This window comes from Cyphomyrmex costatus, unplaced genomic scaffold (assembly GCF_001594065.2).
Source record: "Cyphomyrmex costatus isolate MS0001 unplaced genomic scaffold, Ccosl1.0 scaffold606, whole genome shotgun sequence".
In the NCBI taxonomy this organism is placed as follows: domain Eukaryota; kingdom Metazoa; phylum Arthropoda; class Insecta; order Hymenoptera; family Formicidae; genus Cyphomyrmex; species Cyphomyrmex costatus.
This window is the reverse complement of record NW_017280163.1, coordinates 150138-167447: the sequence shown is the minus strand read 5'-3', so window position 1 is coordinate 167447 and position 17310 is coordinate 150138. Positions and strand designations below refer to the sequence as shown.

The 17310-nt window shown below is 30.3% G+C and overlaps 1 protein-coding gene across 1 annotated transcript in view; it reads left to right on the top strand.

The window, feature by feature from the left end:
- The window catches only part of LOC108779633 (xanthine dehydrogenase-like), a 23643-nt gene extending 8287 nt beyond the window's left edge, over positions 1–15356 (top strand). Inside the window, exons 8-17 of the mRNA XM_018547091.1 lie at positions 3566–4084; positions 8187–8370; positions 8982–9260; positions 10889–11342; positions 11610–11738; positions 11834–11964; positions 12864–13125; positions 13789–13867; positions 14644–14754; positions 15277–15356. Coding sequence (XP_018402593.1) covers positions 3566–4084; positions 8187–8370; positions 8982–9260; positions 10889–11342; positions 11610–11738; positions 11834–11964; positions 12864–13125; positions 13789–13867; positions 14644–14754; positions 15277–15356 — 2228 coding nt within the window. The remainder of the gene's footprint in view (positions 1–3565; positions 4085–8186; positions 8371–8981; positions 9261–10888; positions 11343–11609; positions 11739–11833; positions 11965–12863; positions 13126–13788; positions 13868–14643; positions 14755–15276) is intronic.
- The last annotated feature ends 1954 nt before the right edge of the window (positions 15357–17310 follow it).

The window sequence follows — 17310 nt, the reverse complement described above, 5'->3', positions numbered from 1 at the left end:
TGTTTCATCTGAAGAGGACCAGATTTGGTGGTCGAAACTAGTAATGTAATTAACATCTGTTTTTTTAATCGTTACATTTATGTAAATTTTATAAGTTCATTTTAGAATATATGTATTAATTTGTTGTTAATTTTCTTTTCGTTTGACTCTTACAATGCCATTTCCACGTTTATAATGTTTTTAAAGAAAGAGTCCTTTATTTGTTCTATTTTTGTAAACAACATTTTTGTGTAATTTTTGTCTCTCGTTATAGACCTTTGTAAAGTTTGTGTAAACTTTTCAGGTTTATCTGATATTTATTTGTGTCCATATAACTTTATAAAGGAGCACTTATTTCAAAATTTCAATTATATATCTTGTAATTAGAGATTCCAACGTTTAAAATGTTTTTTAATTTTTTATCTGCGATGATTTTTTACCGAGTTGTGTTCTGAATATTGTTCAATTTTTAACGTGAAAGTATTGCCGATCTTTCATTAAGTAATGTATATAATTAGCAAATAATTGAAATGTACTTACGACGTTAAATACAAATGTTTCAACTCGGGATTTGAAATTCCTTCAGTTCAATGAGCGAAAAGAGCGCTGCGACGAGAAAGCCCAAAAATTGACGGCTCTACAGTTCGGCAACTAGTTAGCCTAGAGGTATATTATTTGGCATAGAGTCTTTATTCATCAAACTGTTCAAGTTCAAGCAATATGAACGAAGTCCATGAAACTTCGCAAAATGGGTGGCCCACTTGGCATGGAATGCCCCATATATATTTTATTTTCGCTACTTACATTTCAATAATTAAGTGTGATGTATTCAAATACCGTTTTGTTAATAATTCTGCATTATATAATGACCTATTATGACAATAAAATTTAGCAAGATCTTACAAACACAAAAGTAATCTATTATTCTAATAATTCTATACTGTCAAATTCGACATTTATGTTAATTCAACGTTAAACTAAATTTAAAAAATAAGACGTATGTATATGATTTTGATGAATAATTAAATTTTGCAGGTGTTTATCGTTCGAACAAGAAAGATATGTACATTGATATAAACAACATTCCAGACATGAGTAACATTACAAAAACTGATTCGACTTTGGTACTAGGAGGAAATGTAACCCTTACCATAGCACTACAGACATTCCAAAAATATTCAACAGAAAGTGGATTTAAATATTTAAGTCAATTGGCCGATCATATAGAGATGATCGCAAATGTTCCCGTACGAAATATTGGCACCATAGCAGGGAATTTAATGTTAAAATACGAGCACAAAGAGTTCCCATCCGATTTGTTTTTGATATTACAGACAGTCGGTGCTCACGTACACATCCTGGAAACTCCCTCTCAGAAACAAAGTTTATATCTATGGGAATTTCTGGAGCTCGATATGCACCATAAAATCATTTATAGCGTTGTGTTACCAAAGCTTACTGACCAATACATATACAGATCCTATAAGATCATGCCTAGAGCCCAAAATGCTCGCGCTCACGTCAACGCTGGCTTTCTCTTCAAACTCGATACCAACGGAAAAGTAACAAAACCTTTACAAATTATTCATATTACGTTATCATTAACTACTCACTCACATTTTAATTCTTCAAGTATTATTTGTTTATATTTATAATATTTTTTAAAAAGGTGTTGGAGCAGCCTAACATTATTTTCGGTGGCATCAATAAAAATTTTACGCATGCAAGTGTCACAGAAAAATTTTTGACGTCTAAAATTATTTTTTCATCTTCCCTGCTGAAGCAAGCTTTGGATTACTTATATGCCGATGTACAACCTGATCATGTTCTACCAGATTACTCACCGGAATTTCGCAGGACTCTCGCCGTAGGATTATTTTACAAGTGTGTAGTAAGCATCAAACCGGAAGCAGTATATCCTTTTTATTACAGTGGAGGCACTTTATTACAACGTAGTCTTTCTTCAGGTATATACATATAAAATATCCTGATTGCTTTTAAAGGTATATGTTTTGGAAATGGCATTGTAAGAGTCAAACGAAAAGAAAATTAACAACAAATTAATACATATATTCTAAAATGAACTTATAAAATTTACATAAATGTAACGATTAAAAAAACAGATGTTAATTACATTACTAGTTTCGACCACCAAATCTGGTCCTCTTCAGATGAAACACTTTACGTTGAAATGTACATAATTATGGAAAAACATCAATACATAAGAAAATCTTGTGCATAGTTAAATATATAACTGTTTTGCGCATCGTTAATTTTCATTCCTAGAATTTAAGATTACAATCTTTTAATTAATATATGTTCATTTATTGTTTTCAGTTATATATTTAACTATGCACAAGATTTTCTTATGTATTGATGTTTTTCCATAATTATGTACATTTCAACGTAAAGTGTTTCATCTGAAGAGGACCAGATTTGGTGGTCGAAACTAGTAATGTAATTAACATCTGTTTTTTTAATCGTTACATTTATGTAAATTTTATAAGTTCATTTTAGAATATATGTATTAATTTGTTGTTAATTTTCTTTTCGTTTGACTCTTACAATGCCATTTCCACGTTTATAATGTTTTTAAAGAAAGAGTCCTTTATTTGTTCTATTTTTGTAAACAACATTTTTGTGTAATTTTTGTCTCTCGTTATAGACCTTTGTAAAGTTTGTGTAAACTTTTCAGGTTTATCTGATATTTATTTGTGTCCATATAACTTTATAAAGGAGCACTTATTTCAAAATTTCAATTATATATCTTGTAATTAGAGATTCCAACGTTTAAAATGTTTTTTAATTTTTTATCTGCGATGATTTTTTACCGAGTTGTGTTCTGAATATTGTTCAATTTTTAACGTGAAAGTATTGCCGATCTTTCATTAAGTAATGTATATAATTAGCAAATAATTGAAATGTACTTACGACGTTAAATACAAATGTTTCAACTCGGGATTTGAAATTCCTTCAGTATAGAGGTCAAATATTACATGCAAAAGCGAATTAAAATCCAGATTGGATAAATTTGCAATTATCATTGCTAAAATATACATTTCAATTGTTTGCAAATTAGACAACTCATTTTATTATAAATATATTTATAATTACAATATTCATTAAATTAACATACCGATATTCACATAACCACTTTAATTACAGATATTTTGATTTATTCTTAGAGGAACAAGCTAAGCTTTTCCATTTTTATTTAAAAAAACCTTTCTTTAATGACTGATTATTTTAATTCATTTTTTAGAGTAAAAATTTCTTTAAATTTAATAAAGGTTGTCATTGGTATAATCCAACGAAATTAAATTCTTTTAAATTAAGAAATATAATCGATTCAATACAAACTAAATTTTTGGTATTAAATAAAGTTTCATTAAAAATTAATGCAGATAATACATGGTTGATTTAATATAAAATAAACAGAAATTTTAATATCAAATAAATCATTCTCTTTGTATATTGGAGGAATAAATTAATTTATGTATGAAAAAGCTTTTAATGTATTCCGACCGATTATGCAAAATTAATTATCCAAAATTGCGTATACAAAAAAAAAATAAAATCTTCCTAGGTCGGCAATTCTACAATACGAATGCAAACGTATGGCCAGTGACTAAGCCTATGCCAAAGTTAGAATCTATTGCGCAGATATCGGGCAAAGCCCAATATTGCGATGATCTGCCTCCATTTCACAGAGAAGTGTTTTGTGCTTTCGTCGTTACAAATGTCGCTAGTGGCTACATCTATAAGATAGATGCCAATCAGGTTCTTCAAATGAAAGGTGTAGTGGCATTTTTTAGCGCGTGTGACGTACCGGGAAAAAATCTGTGTATTTCGGCCGCTAACGAGATGATGTCCTTGTCAGAAGACGAGTTACTGTTCGCCGAAAAGGATGTTTTGTATGCCGGCCAACCTGTCGGTGTAATTGTCGCGGAAACGCATAATTTAGCGAATAAGGCTGCAAAATTGGTACAAATTACATATAAAGAATCTCTAAAAACAAAGCCGATAATAAGTATTGAGGATGCTATTAATGCGCATGATGAAACTAGAATCAGGCAAAGCGTCAACATTCCAGCAAAGAGGAAAGGTAAATATTGATAAATAACGACATGATTTAGTTAGATCGTTTTTCTGTTGAATATAATTATTTTAAAAAAATAGCAGTAAATGTATGCTTGATGTTTTTGGAAGGAATAAAATAGGCTGTATATTTACAATCATGTAAAATAGTACACAAAAGTACTGATAGCAACTATTAGAAGTGGTAATTATTAAATTTAGGCAAGTCATATCTAACCATCTTGGCCTTGGCAATTATTGTCAAGAGCAATCTATTGAATGGTTTTCAAAAGTTTTAGTCATCTATTAAAATTAATTAATCATAAAACACTAAAGATAAGATCGAAAGTAAGTATTCTTTTTTACAACAGATAAAGTCATAGTTCCAACCCAGATAGGGCACAAAACTGAGCTCACCAACAAATCAAAAGGGGACTATATGAAAAAAAAGCGGCACTAAGTGACCGACCGTAATAAGCGCTATTCATGATCTCTTACAGTAACATAACAATTTTTTAATTTATATACAATTTTTAAATTAGTTTTAATTCTTAAATTGTTTCATTAACCCTGCCCGCAGTTTAGAAACTTTATATAAACATAAAATAAGGAGGAAAGAATCGTTATTAAATATTTTCATAAAGAATAAATTCAATTTATTCATACATTAACAAAATATTGTATTTTATGGAAATTACAGGATAATGGTTACAATTACATCACAATTATAATTAAATAAAAACTATTTCATAATATTTACAAGTACGTGAAATATTTCAAAACTTTTATATTTTGTTGAACACTTTATTTATTAAAATGTATATACTTTAGGATATATTTGTGAAAAACATAATGAAGAACTTATTTCATTTAAAGTTTCTATACATGTTCCGATTATGTTCAAAAACATTTTTTTGTATTCTTATGGCAACTCATCTGCAATTAGTATTCGACTTTAAGTAGATTTTAACGCAGGCCCGGATTAAGGGGGGGTTAGGGGGGGCTATAGCCCCAGGCCCCACGGAAATAGGAGCCCCCGTTATATTAAAGAAAAAATTTTAATTCTTTGATTAAAATTAAAATTAAAATCATTCAAAATTACTTTTAATTTAAAAAAAAATTAGTTTTTATTCCCTTAATATATAGTAATAGTAGATGCTGTCCCATATATTTTATTTCTCTTTTTAAAGTACATTTCTCAACAAAATTAAAGGATCACTTGTACCACCCTGCAAAAATAGGTAAACTTTGAGATAGAATAACTTCGTGAAAAATCATCGTATCGAGATGTTTAAGAAAGAATTTTAAGGCTTGAAATCTCTTTTCAGACCTGTACTTGTAAAAACGGTCTTACTGATATTTCGTGAAGTTGCACAATCATAAATAAAAGTGTATCAAACCTAAAAATTTTTTACAAAATTTGCCAAGTTCCACGGAGCCAAAAAAAATTGTGCACAAATGCGGTTTACAGCTTTCGAAAGAGTGAATCTTTACCTTCAATTTGTTTTTTCATTGAGCTCTGTACGATTTTTTTTGACCGAGTTATTCAATGTTTAAGTAAAAATGGCCTTTTTACATCAACATTAAATAATTCGGTGAAAAAAAATTGTACAGAGCTCAACAAAAAAATAAATTAAAGATAAAGGTTCACTCTTTCGAAAGCTGTAAACTGCATTTGTGCACAATTTTTTCTTGGCTCCGTGGAACTTGGCAAATTTTGTAAAAAATTTTTAGGTTTGACACACTTTTATTTATGATTGTGCAACTTCACGAAATATCAGTAAGACCGTTTTTTCAAGTACAGATCTGAAAAGTAAAGATTTCAAACTTTAAAATGCTTTTTTAATCATCTCGATACGATGATTTTTCACGAAAATATTCTATCTCAAAGTTTGCCTATTTTTGTAGGGTGGAACAAGTGATCCTTTAATTTTGTTGAAAAGTGTATTAAACTGGATAGTTGAGAAGCAAATGATTGATGTTTTTCCCAATGTTTACATAACGCTTAGAATATTTGTAACTATACCAATAGCAAATTGTGAAGCAGAAAGATCATTCTCTGTTCTTAAAAGAATAAAAAATATGTACAGAACAGTGATGTTGGACGAACATCTTTAACTAGCTTAGCAATCGAATCTGAATTACTAAAGGCCATCACACGTACAAAAATTTTAGTAGTAATTGTAAGGTCTTAAGCAAATCGACCAATCACAATCAAGATTAAGATCTCACATTTTAATACGCTAAACTGTGATTGGCCGATTTGCTTAAGACCTTACGATTACTAAAATTTGTGTACGTGTGATGGTCTTAAGATCGATTGATTTTAATAATTTAGTACAAAATTTTGTGAAATTAAAATTGAGAAAAAAAATTTTAACTAAAGAATGTATTAATTTATTTATTTGTTTCTAATCTTTATATGATTCAATTTTAATGTTTATTGTTTTGGATTAAATAACCTAAATACTGCTTTACGTATGAACGTGATCATTCTTTTTTTTTTTTTTTAAGATTGAAAAGAAGGGCCCCCTAAAGTTAAATAGCCCCTCAACTCTTTAATCCGGGCCTGTTTTAACGTTAGCTAAAGGTTGTGAAAAGGTGACGAGGTCCATCGACTTCTAAAATCCTATATTGTTTTAATTACCGTTCTGATAGTTTTAGTATATGATGCCTTTTAAACTTCTTATATTGGTCTCTGTTATCACCGAGCAGCCTTGTTAATCGGTTGAGATTATTAGGTAGTTTATGACAGTACTTCGCATTTTTTGTTCTAATTTCTTCTGTGATGGTAGGTATTTGAAGATACTCATATATTAATGTTTTTCGTGAACCTTGGATTTGTTATTAGTTCCAAAGACTGTTTTGGTATCGTTGCATATATGGTATATCAATGTTTGAATTGCTAGTTGTTCCCCATAGCTCAATGCCATAGGTCCAAACTGGTTTTAGGATAGCTTTACAATTTTATAGATTTTATTTTTCAGTCCTGTAACTAATGCTATAGTTTTAGCAAATGTGATTGCAAATCTTTCGAAGTTTTTGTTGGATTCCTATTGCTGGATAATATTATTGTGTCATCAGCATAAGTTACTGTGGTTATTCCTTTAATTAGTGGCAAATTTGATGTAAAGATGATATAAAGAATAGGACCCAGTATCGAACCCTGTGGTATATTGTTTTTGCATCATATAATTTGGTGTAAGTTTCGTTTTTTTTTTTTACCCTAAACATCCATCCATCAGATAGGTTTTCAAAGTCGGATAAAAGTTGTGCGGAAGCTTGTTCTTTATTTTATATAGTAAGCCCTCGTGTCACACTTTGTCGAAGGTCTGCTAGTCGTCCAATAGTACCGCCAGAACAGTATTCCTTCTGCTCGATGAATTGCCTTGCATTAACAGTCACTCTGTGCACTTGCTCAATTGTTGAATGACAGTTCTTCAATTTAAGAACAATCTTTTATCATATTTTAAATTACTTTACAACCATAACATTTAAAGAGCTAAAACTTTCCAAAAAACTTCCTCAACTAATAAACAAAATTGTAGTACCGGTAAAAGTTGACAAATCGAAAATTCGTACAATAACTTTTGTGATCGAATGAATAAAACTATGAATTCGAGAGGAATATTTTGAAAAATTCGGCATTTGGCTGTGAAATGTTTCGAAAACTTTTATATGCTCTATATTCGAGAAACATATCGAAGTTTATAATGTTAAAATTTTAAAGAAAAATATTCATATTTATCTAAGATATGGCGAGTTGAACACAAAAATCTATTAAAATTCTTTATTTAAAAAAATTACTTTTTTTGTTTATAACTTAAAAACAAAAAAATTACAATTTGATTTACTGACAAAAAAGACGCTCTATGAAATTTTCTACAAGAATCAGTCGTCAAAATTGAAATTAGAGCAATGTCCAAAATTAACCCTACGGACAATACTTATTCCGTGAAATCCACGCGTATCCCCTTAAAATCCAGCCCCTCAATTAAAGACTTGTCAAGGTCGTAGAAAGGTGCCTTAGACATCAATAAAGATACCTTCGTTAAAGTATATAAACCTTAAAAATAAAAAATAATATAATATATGTGAAAACCAAAAAGTTTCTTATTATTGTTTTACAGGAAAAAATGTTCAAAAAACGCTAAAGGGATTCTTTCGGTGTGGTAGTCAATATCATTACTCCTTAGAAACTCAATCCTGCGTATGCGTTCCTGAGGAGGATGGTATGGAGGTATATCCATCGTCACAATGGATGGATCTCATCCAAGTATCAATCGCGGATTGCCTTAATGTTCCGAACAGCAGGTAACTCATTAATCAAGTTAACCTCATATACTACCATATATGTCGAAGTAGTTATATCCAAAATAATTATACTATTCGTTATACTATTATTTATATTTTAATAGCATGTACAATTATAAAAAATATATTATATATTAGTAGGATAACTTTGAGATCCACTATTATAAGTGTATGTATTTACATATACTTTAAGTAAAATTAAAAATAAAATTATACTTTTTCATAGTTTATAAAAGTAAAAAGATTACAATTAAAGTTAATGTCATACGTAACAATTTACAAAAAAAAATCATATACAATTACTTTTAATTCAATAATACCAGTTTTAACAAATAATAGAATTTATACCAGAATAAATACCAGTTTTGTTATCAAAATCAATTTCAATTACAGGATAAAATCAGAAAAAGTAAAAACAATAGTTACTTCAAGTACAAATTGAAACCTTAGATTTAATACAAAATGAATATTATATATTAAAAACACTTATTATTTTTAATAAAATAAAATAAACTAAATATATATCGAGTACATCAGAATAAAATTGCAAAAGTGTATTTTATAATAATAGAATAAAATTAACACTAATCGCGTAAATTAAATTTTTCTAGCATCAATGTGCGCGTTAGACAACTAGGCGGTTCGCACGGGTCGAAAATTTCACGCAATGCGCAGATTTCATGTGCTTGTGCATTGGTATGTTATAAACTAAATCGTCCAGCGCGCTTTATTATGACGATGGAGAGCAATATGCTATCGATAGGCAAGAGATGTTCTACGCAACAAGAATATGAGATTGAGATAAATAATGATGGAGTTATACAGTATTTCAAATCGAAACATTGGAGTAACTGTGGCTCTAATTTGAATGAACCACAAGCAGCTGTGGTAGCTTCTTTCATGCAAAAGTATCAAAATATTACGTATATTGTAAACAAAAATTTTAGCAATTTAAAAAAGTAATATATTATCTATTTCTTGATGTTTGTCTCTCGCCTTCTTGATCAAAAAGGCAAGAAAAACAGAGACAAACAACAAGAAACAGGAAACAAAAAGTACATTGTAGAAATAGCCTTAGACTTTCTGTGCACAATATTGTAAAAACGAGTAGCAAAGTTTTAAACAGAAAAACTGTATTAAACTATTTTTACATTAATTTAACCAAGATTTTGAATACATTTAAAAAAAATAAGTTGAAAGATCATAATAATAATGTTAATAGAAAGTTACTTCGGTTTATTGTGACAAAATAGATTTTAATAATAAACTAAATCAAATTTGAAAACACTATATCGTGATTAATCTTCCAAAGGCTATAGCGGGATAAGAAGGTCAAAACTGCCCTAGTCTGGATTATTATTTGGAATTGGCCATTTGATAGGGCATATTTAAAAACTCCTTCAGCCCAAATTTCAGCCCCCTAGGATAATGGGTTGCTCCTAACGTGAAAAACGTGTTTTTTAGAAAAAATTTTCTACTGCTCAACTCCTCTTTTTCTCCAAAAAATCTGAAAAAATTCATGAACGTGAGTTTTTGGGTAAGAAAACATCCTAATTTTTTTCAGATTTTTTTGATCAAAACTGTAGCTATGAAAAATACATGAATTTTTCAATGATTTTTTAGGTTATGAAGGTCATATTTGGCCAAATTCTAAATAACATTCTCTGGTGTATTTTTTCACGTACTTGAGGTCTATCGATATTCGCAAATTCTCGCAAGTGCTGAGACACGCGTATATCTCTTTATATAGCATCTCGATTTAATAACTTACACCGGCGTCTAAGGTAGGCTTCCATTACAATATCTTACTGATGAGTCCAGTAGTGGAAGCCGGGACGAAACGCCAAAAATTACGTGATATTCTTCGCAATATAGAATATTAGAATAAATTATCAGATTCAGATTTTAAATTGTAATTTGACTCTTATTCGCCATTTTTAACGTATTAATTACTGTTTAGAAAATTTCTAGAGTATTTTTCTGTCTTCTATCACCTATTGAACTATTTAATTTTTAGGTTATGTGCCAATAACATGGAAAAAATGCGAAAAAATCGTTTTTTATCAAATTTTGAACATGTTCCGGTCCGAAAATGTTAATTCTAAGACCAGCATGCTGAAGTACGTGAAAAAATACACCAGAGAATGTTATTTAGAATTTGGCCAAATATGACCTTCATAACCTAAAAAATCATTGAAAAGTTCATGTATTTTTCATAGCTACAGTTTTGATCAAAAAAATCTGAAAAAATTAGGATGTTTTCTTACCCAAAAACTCACGTTCATGAATTTTTTCAGATTTTTTGGAGAAAAAGAAGAGTTGAGCAGTAGAAAATTTTTTCTAAAAAACACGTTTTTCACGTTAGGAGCAACCCATTATCACCTAGGGGGCTGAAATTTGGGCTGAAGGAGTTTTTAAATATGCCCTATCAAATGGCCAATTCCAAATAATAATCCAGGCTAGGACAGTTTTGACCTTCTTATCCCGCTATAGCCTTTAATTAAATATCGTAAACGACTTTTCATTGTTATAGTAGCTGCTATTTAACTGATACTTGGACATTTGATGGTTTTGACGTGAGAACCGACCTACCGTCGAACACATTTTGTCGGGCATCAGGATCTACAGAAGGATTAGCCATGATCGAAAATGTAATGGAGCACATTGCGAAAGTGACAGACAAGGATCCGATTACAGTCAGATTAGCGAATATGAATAAAGTAGATAAATTTATATTAGAACCCATGATAGTGGATTTATCGGAAAAAACTGATTATCAATTTAACAAGAACAGCATTAAAACGTTCAACAGAAGCAATCGTTGGAAGAAAAAAGGAATTGCTATGGTACCAATGAAATATTTGGTAACGATTGAAGGGCAATTCAATGCAATGGTGTCTGTCTGCGCTCGCGATGGTTCAGTATGTGTAACACATAGCGGAATTGAGATCGATCAAGGCATAAATACCAAGGTATGAAAATGCAATGGTTTATCCAAGTGAGTTGTCATGCTTTTCATTTAATTATCATTAAAATAATGGAAATATTTATATATATTTAAAAATCCTAAACATTGAAAATTTCTAATTAAAAAAATTATGATATGAGATTTCTAGATTTTAATCACTTTTCTTTTTGGATACACACAGTTCTGTATTTTGAATTGCAAAAGATTAAATTCAATATGTAAAATGTTTTACGTATCTGTCAAAACAAAAATAATTATTTTTGAATATTAGATCGCACAACTGACAGCTCATACATTGGGAATCAAAATAGAATTAATTTCTGTTAAACCAAGCAGCAATTCAGCGGCACCAAACAAGTCAACTACAGGACACAACATTACTATAGATACCTGTGGATATGTAAGAATTCAATTTATCTCCGTGGAAGACACGCGATATTATATAATATAAAACAAAGAACTTGATGATGACAGTAATTATTGCATTTATTACAGGCAACGATTCAAGCTTGCACACAAATTGTAAAGAGACTCGAGCCGATTAAAAAAAAAATGAAAAATCCGAAGTGGGAGGACATCGTTTTCAAAGCGTATCAAGAAGGAATTAATTTATGCGAACGTTATGTGTAAATTTCATTAAATAAATTATATTTGATAACACATCACTCAATAAGTTCCGGGCCTGACATAATAGATGGCGCACTAATAACAAATCCATATGATTTTTAGAAAGTACTAAACCTTCAACATACGTGTCAAAATTTTAGCTCAATCGGACCTTTACTTTACAAGTTACAGTGGTTTAAGTGACGCTACTTTTGCATTTTTCGAAACAATGGAAAAATCTGAATTTCGTGTATTGATAAAGCATTGCTTCTTGATGGGATAAAATACCGTTCAAGTAAAGCAATGGCTTGATAAGTGTTATTCGGACTCTGCTCCGTCGGAAACAACAGTTGAAGTGGTATGCTGACTTTAAACGCGATCGTACTAGTAAAAACACAAATGATGCTGAACGCTCTGGTCGCCCAAATTCGACAAAAGTAGCGTCACTTCAACCATTGTAACTTGTAAAATAAAGGTCCGATTGAACTAAAATTTTGACACGTATGTTTGAAGGTTTAGTACTTTCTAAAAATCATATGGAGATTTGTTATTAGTGCGCTATCTATTATGTCGGGTCCGGGACTTATTGAGTGATGTGTTACATTAGTGACACTTTATATCACACAAAGTCGTAAAACATTTTAACAAATTTTCGGAAACATTTTACATCCGTTAAGGAGAAACGCTCCTTATCTTTAGCATGAAACAAGTTACAATAAGCTGTAAAAATACGGTTTAAGTAAACCATTAGCATTTTTTATTATCATTATGATATGCATCATATTTATCATGTGTTTTCGGAATAATTTAAATAGATAAATAGATTTAAACTTTGTGTATTTATACAGTGGGAAAACATTTCTTAAAATGCCATACGCATAATTAATTATTATATAATACATTCCATTTACCTTGGCAGGTTAGTTAGCGGGTTAACGGAAGATACGTTAAAGCCTTACCCTATTTACGGTGTTACCATTGCCGAAGTGGAAATCGATGTGCTGACCGGTCAGCACGTTGTCAGAAGGGTTGATTTGATGATCGATGCTGGTGAAAGCTTGAATCCAGAAATCGATGTCGGTCAGGTGGAAGGAGCTTTCGTGATGGGAATGGGATACTGGATTTCGGAGGATCTGGTGTATGATACTGAAACAGGATTATTAATAAATAACAGATCATGGGTAAGTTAACTTTTGTCAAATTTCGATTCTTATAATACGTCAAGACGCAACTACTTCTCTTTATCAAGATCGTCCGAAGTATATAGAGTTAAAATAAAACAATAATGAATATGTGGATAGACTATGAATCAACGTTAGATGTTATTGTTAATTATTTATTTAAAACTCAGGTAAACAACACAAATGTTTCGATCCATATCGGATCATTATCAATGCGACAATATTATAATTAAATACTTTATAATTATTATCCTAATATAATTCCAAATATTTTACCTTGTGAAAATATTTAAATGTGTAGAAATTAAACCAAGATTAAGACAAGATTAAATTCCTAAAAAGCTAATCCTCACTAATACGTTATGTATAGATAACTATTTTTACAAGACTATATTTTTGCAATATAAAATATTTGGAATTAAATAAGAACAATAATTATAAATTATTAAATTTTAATATGGTCATATTGATAATGACCCATTAGGAGTCGAAACATTTGTGTGTTATTTATCTGCATTTTAAATTAGTAAACATGTTAACAATAACATCTAGCTTTGACTCGTAGCCCTTACATTTATCAATGTTTTATTTTAATAATTGAGCTTATTCTTTATTTCTGTTATACATCATTAAATTATCTGAAAGGTTTGATTATTTTCATAGAATTATATGCCACCAGGAGCAATGGATATTCCTGAAGATTTCCGCGTATACTTACGCAAAAGTTCGACCGGTTCAAAAAGTAAGACTAAATTTCTCCTCTCTGTTCATATTAAATTTTACTATAAAGAATAAAATCTTGAATATATTGTACATATGTTTGCCTAAAATTAATAAATTCGTTATAATTCTCTTTTAGAAAAAACTTTAAATGCACATGAATTTAATCGATTAAGGCTATATTACATCTGTCACATTATAAAGCAATTTAAAACGCATTGATTGTCTACAAGAAAATAAAGTTGTCGGATCTTTTTATTCTAGTATAGCCAGAGTCAATAAACTCAATATCTTTGTCGTACGATAAATGTAATATCAATCTTACAAATAACGCGCGTTTCAATAATTCATTTAATTTAAATAAAATAGACAATATAAAAAAATATTAAAATAAAAAAGATTTTAATTCTTTAATGTTCTGAAATTGGTAGTACTAACTAATATAGAGAAACAGGGCAATGAGCCAATAAATTACGTTAAAAATTTTTTTAAATTAATTTAATATATTGCGAAGAATATCACGTAATTATGGCGTTTCGTCCCAGCTTCCACTACTGGACTCATCAGTAAGGCATTGTAGTGGAAGCCTACCTTAGACGTTTGGGAGAGTTATTCAATCGAGATTCTGTATGAAGAGATATACGCGTATCAAGGCACTTGCGAGAATTTGCGAATATCGATAGATCTCTGATGGCAGGTCGTCGACGTAGTAATATTTTTCGCAATATTTATCCAAAGTAATATATGTTCCCCCCCCCCCCCAACTTGGTAATATTAATTTTGAAAATATCTTTGCAGCAATCGATGAACCACCGCTTTGTATGAGTTATGTAATTCCAATAGCAATCCGCAAAGCATTGAATTCTGCTAGGAGAGATTCAGGAAATAAGGATCTGTGGTATCAACTGGGTAAGTTTTAACCAGAGATATATATCCATTTTGTTAACATTCAACATATGAGACAAACTTGATAATATGTATTAATTTTTACATTCCTTGAACCAATTACTAACTACTGAGTCGCCATTGTATTGTACTTAAATGTCATGCTTATATTTAAAAAACGTTTTTTAAATATTTTTCTAATCTAATCTTTTCTTTCTCTCTTTTTTGTTTAAAACGAATCGAATGGGCAATTTAAAAAGAAATGTGTTTTCATATTTTATAGTCTCTTATTCTCTAGACCGTTTTTTGAATGCTATTATAATATTATGAATAATATCTTGTTCGCATTATTACGATGTACATTACTCAAAATTTTTAATTTTATATAAAAATAACTAAATATACATTATTCTACATAATTAATTTAAATTTTCACAGTTTTCTCTACAAATCGTTCTTATAAATTGTTATACATGTATATCTGTCTTTTAGAACTCTATTATAATATTTCGATTTATATTCATAAATCATTTGTAATATTTGTAGATGGGCCATGTACGACCGAAAATATACTTCTAACTAGTTTAACCAGAAGGAATCTTATGTTGATGACAGATAAAGTGTAGAAGTGGAAAACGATCTCAAATAATTTAGTATTTAAAATAAGTTTTATATTTATTTTGTTTTTATTTCATTGTTATTAAAATAGAATATTTCGAACATTTTGTAAAATAAAGGATATAATTTATGCATTTATATGTGTTTTGTTGATGTAAAACTTTCATTGTTAATTATGAAATTATGATAATTAAACTAATAAATTTTGAAAATGCTTATATGTATCTTCTTATTTTGATAAATTTTTGATTAAATTTTCTCGATGCAATAATATATTAGGCGTAGTAAAAAGAAATTCATTATTTTTCCAATTGATGGCTTTAGTAATCTGTATCTCGCGTTGTATAAGTGCGATCGGGTTACACTTGATGACGTTAGAAAGATAAGATTTCGTACTAAAAAAAACTTCTGAGACAGTTTTGTGATTGCTTGACTTATAATTAGTGTTGTTTGAGCGCGCGTCAAAGATGGACACCAGCAAAGAGAAAATACATCATATTTTTTCTTCGATAAAGGCGAAAACGCAAGCCAGGCGGCTGAAAATGTGAATAGCGTTTATGGTCCTGATACTGTAACAGCCAATCACGCGCAATTTTGGTTTCGTCGATTCCATTCCGGTAATTTTGATGTCAAAGATGCACCCCGCTCTGGAAGGTCAATTGTCGAAAATGTCGATAAAATAATGGAAATCGTCGAGTCCGTCACGTAAGCACTGTTTCGATTGCCCAGAAGCTAAACATTGCACAAAAAACCGTTTGGAACCATTTGAATAAGGCTGGATACAAAAAGAAGTTCGATGTATAGGTACCACACGAGTTAACGCAAAAAAACCTCATGGACCGAATTTCCATCTGCGAATCGCTACTGAATCGCAACAAAATCAACCCATTTCTGAAGTGGATGGTGACTGGTGATGAAAAGTGGGTCACTTACGACAACATCAAGCGAAAACGGTCGTGGTCGTATCGCGGTGAGCCGGCGCAAACGGTGGCCAAGCCAGGATTGACGGTCAGGAAGGTTTTGCTGTGTGTTTGGTGGGATTGGCGAGGAATCATCTACTATGAGCTGCTCCCCTACGGCCAAACTCTTAATTTGGACCTGTACTGTTAACAATTGTACCGTCTGAAGGAAGCAATCGCCCAGAAGCGGCCAGCATTGGCTATTAGGAGAGGAATTGTGTTCCATCAGGACAACGCAAGGCCACACACATCGATAGTGACTCGTCAGAGCTTGGTTGGGAAGTTCTTATGCATCCACCTTATAGTCCGGACCTGGCTCCAAGTGATTACTACCTGTCTATGGCGAATAATATTGCTGGTGAAAAATTCGCCTCAAGAGAAGCTTATGAAAATCGACTGTCCTAGTTCTTTGCCAATAGGGACGAGGGTTTTTATGAGAGAAGCATAATGGAATTACCTTCAAAATGGCAACAAGTTATCGAACAAAACGGTACATATTTGACCTAAATCGGATCATTCTAACTATTAAAAAATGAATTAATAATAAATAAATAATAATAAAGAATAATTAATTAATAAAAATAGAAATAAAAATGATAATTAATTTATTAATAATAATAAATTAATTATTAATTATTAATTATTAATTAATAAATTAAATAAATAAATTTTTAATTAATCTTTAAAATAATTTTTCATGGGATTATGTTTTAAATGTCAAAGCCTCTATTTTCAGTTACACATTGTTGATTATCATCGGACGATTTTCATCGTAGATTTAAGGCTAAACTTAAAGCTTAACTTTCAACATCGCGTTAATTTAAGCCACAAAATAATTTTTGCAACTCCGTAAATTCGATTGATTTTGCAAAATTATCGAGATTATCTATGAATTTCTCATCTCACTTCTTAACGTAAAAGTCTACGATGAAAATCGTCCGATGATAATCAACAATGTGAAATTGAAAATAGAGGTTTTAAAAAAAGAGAGGCTTTTAAATAG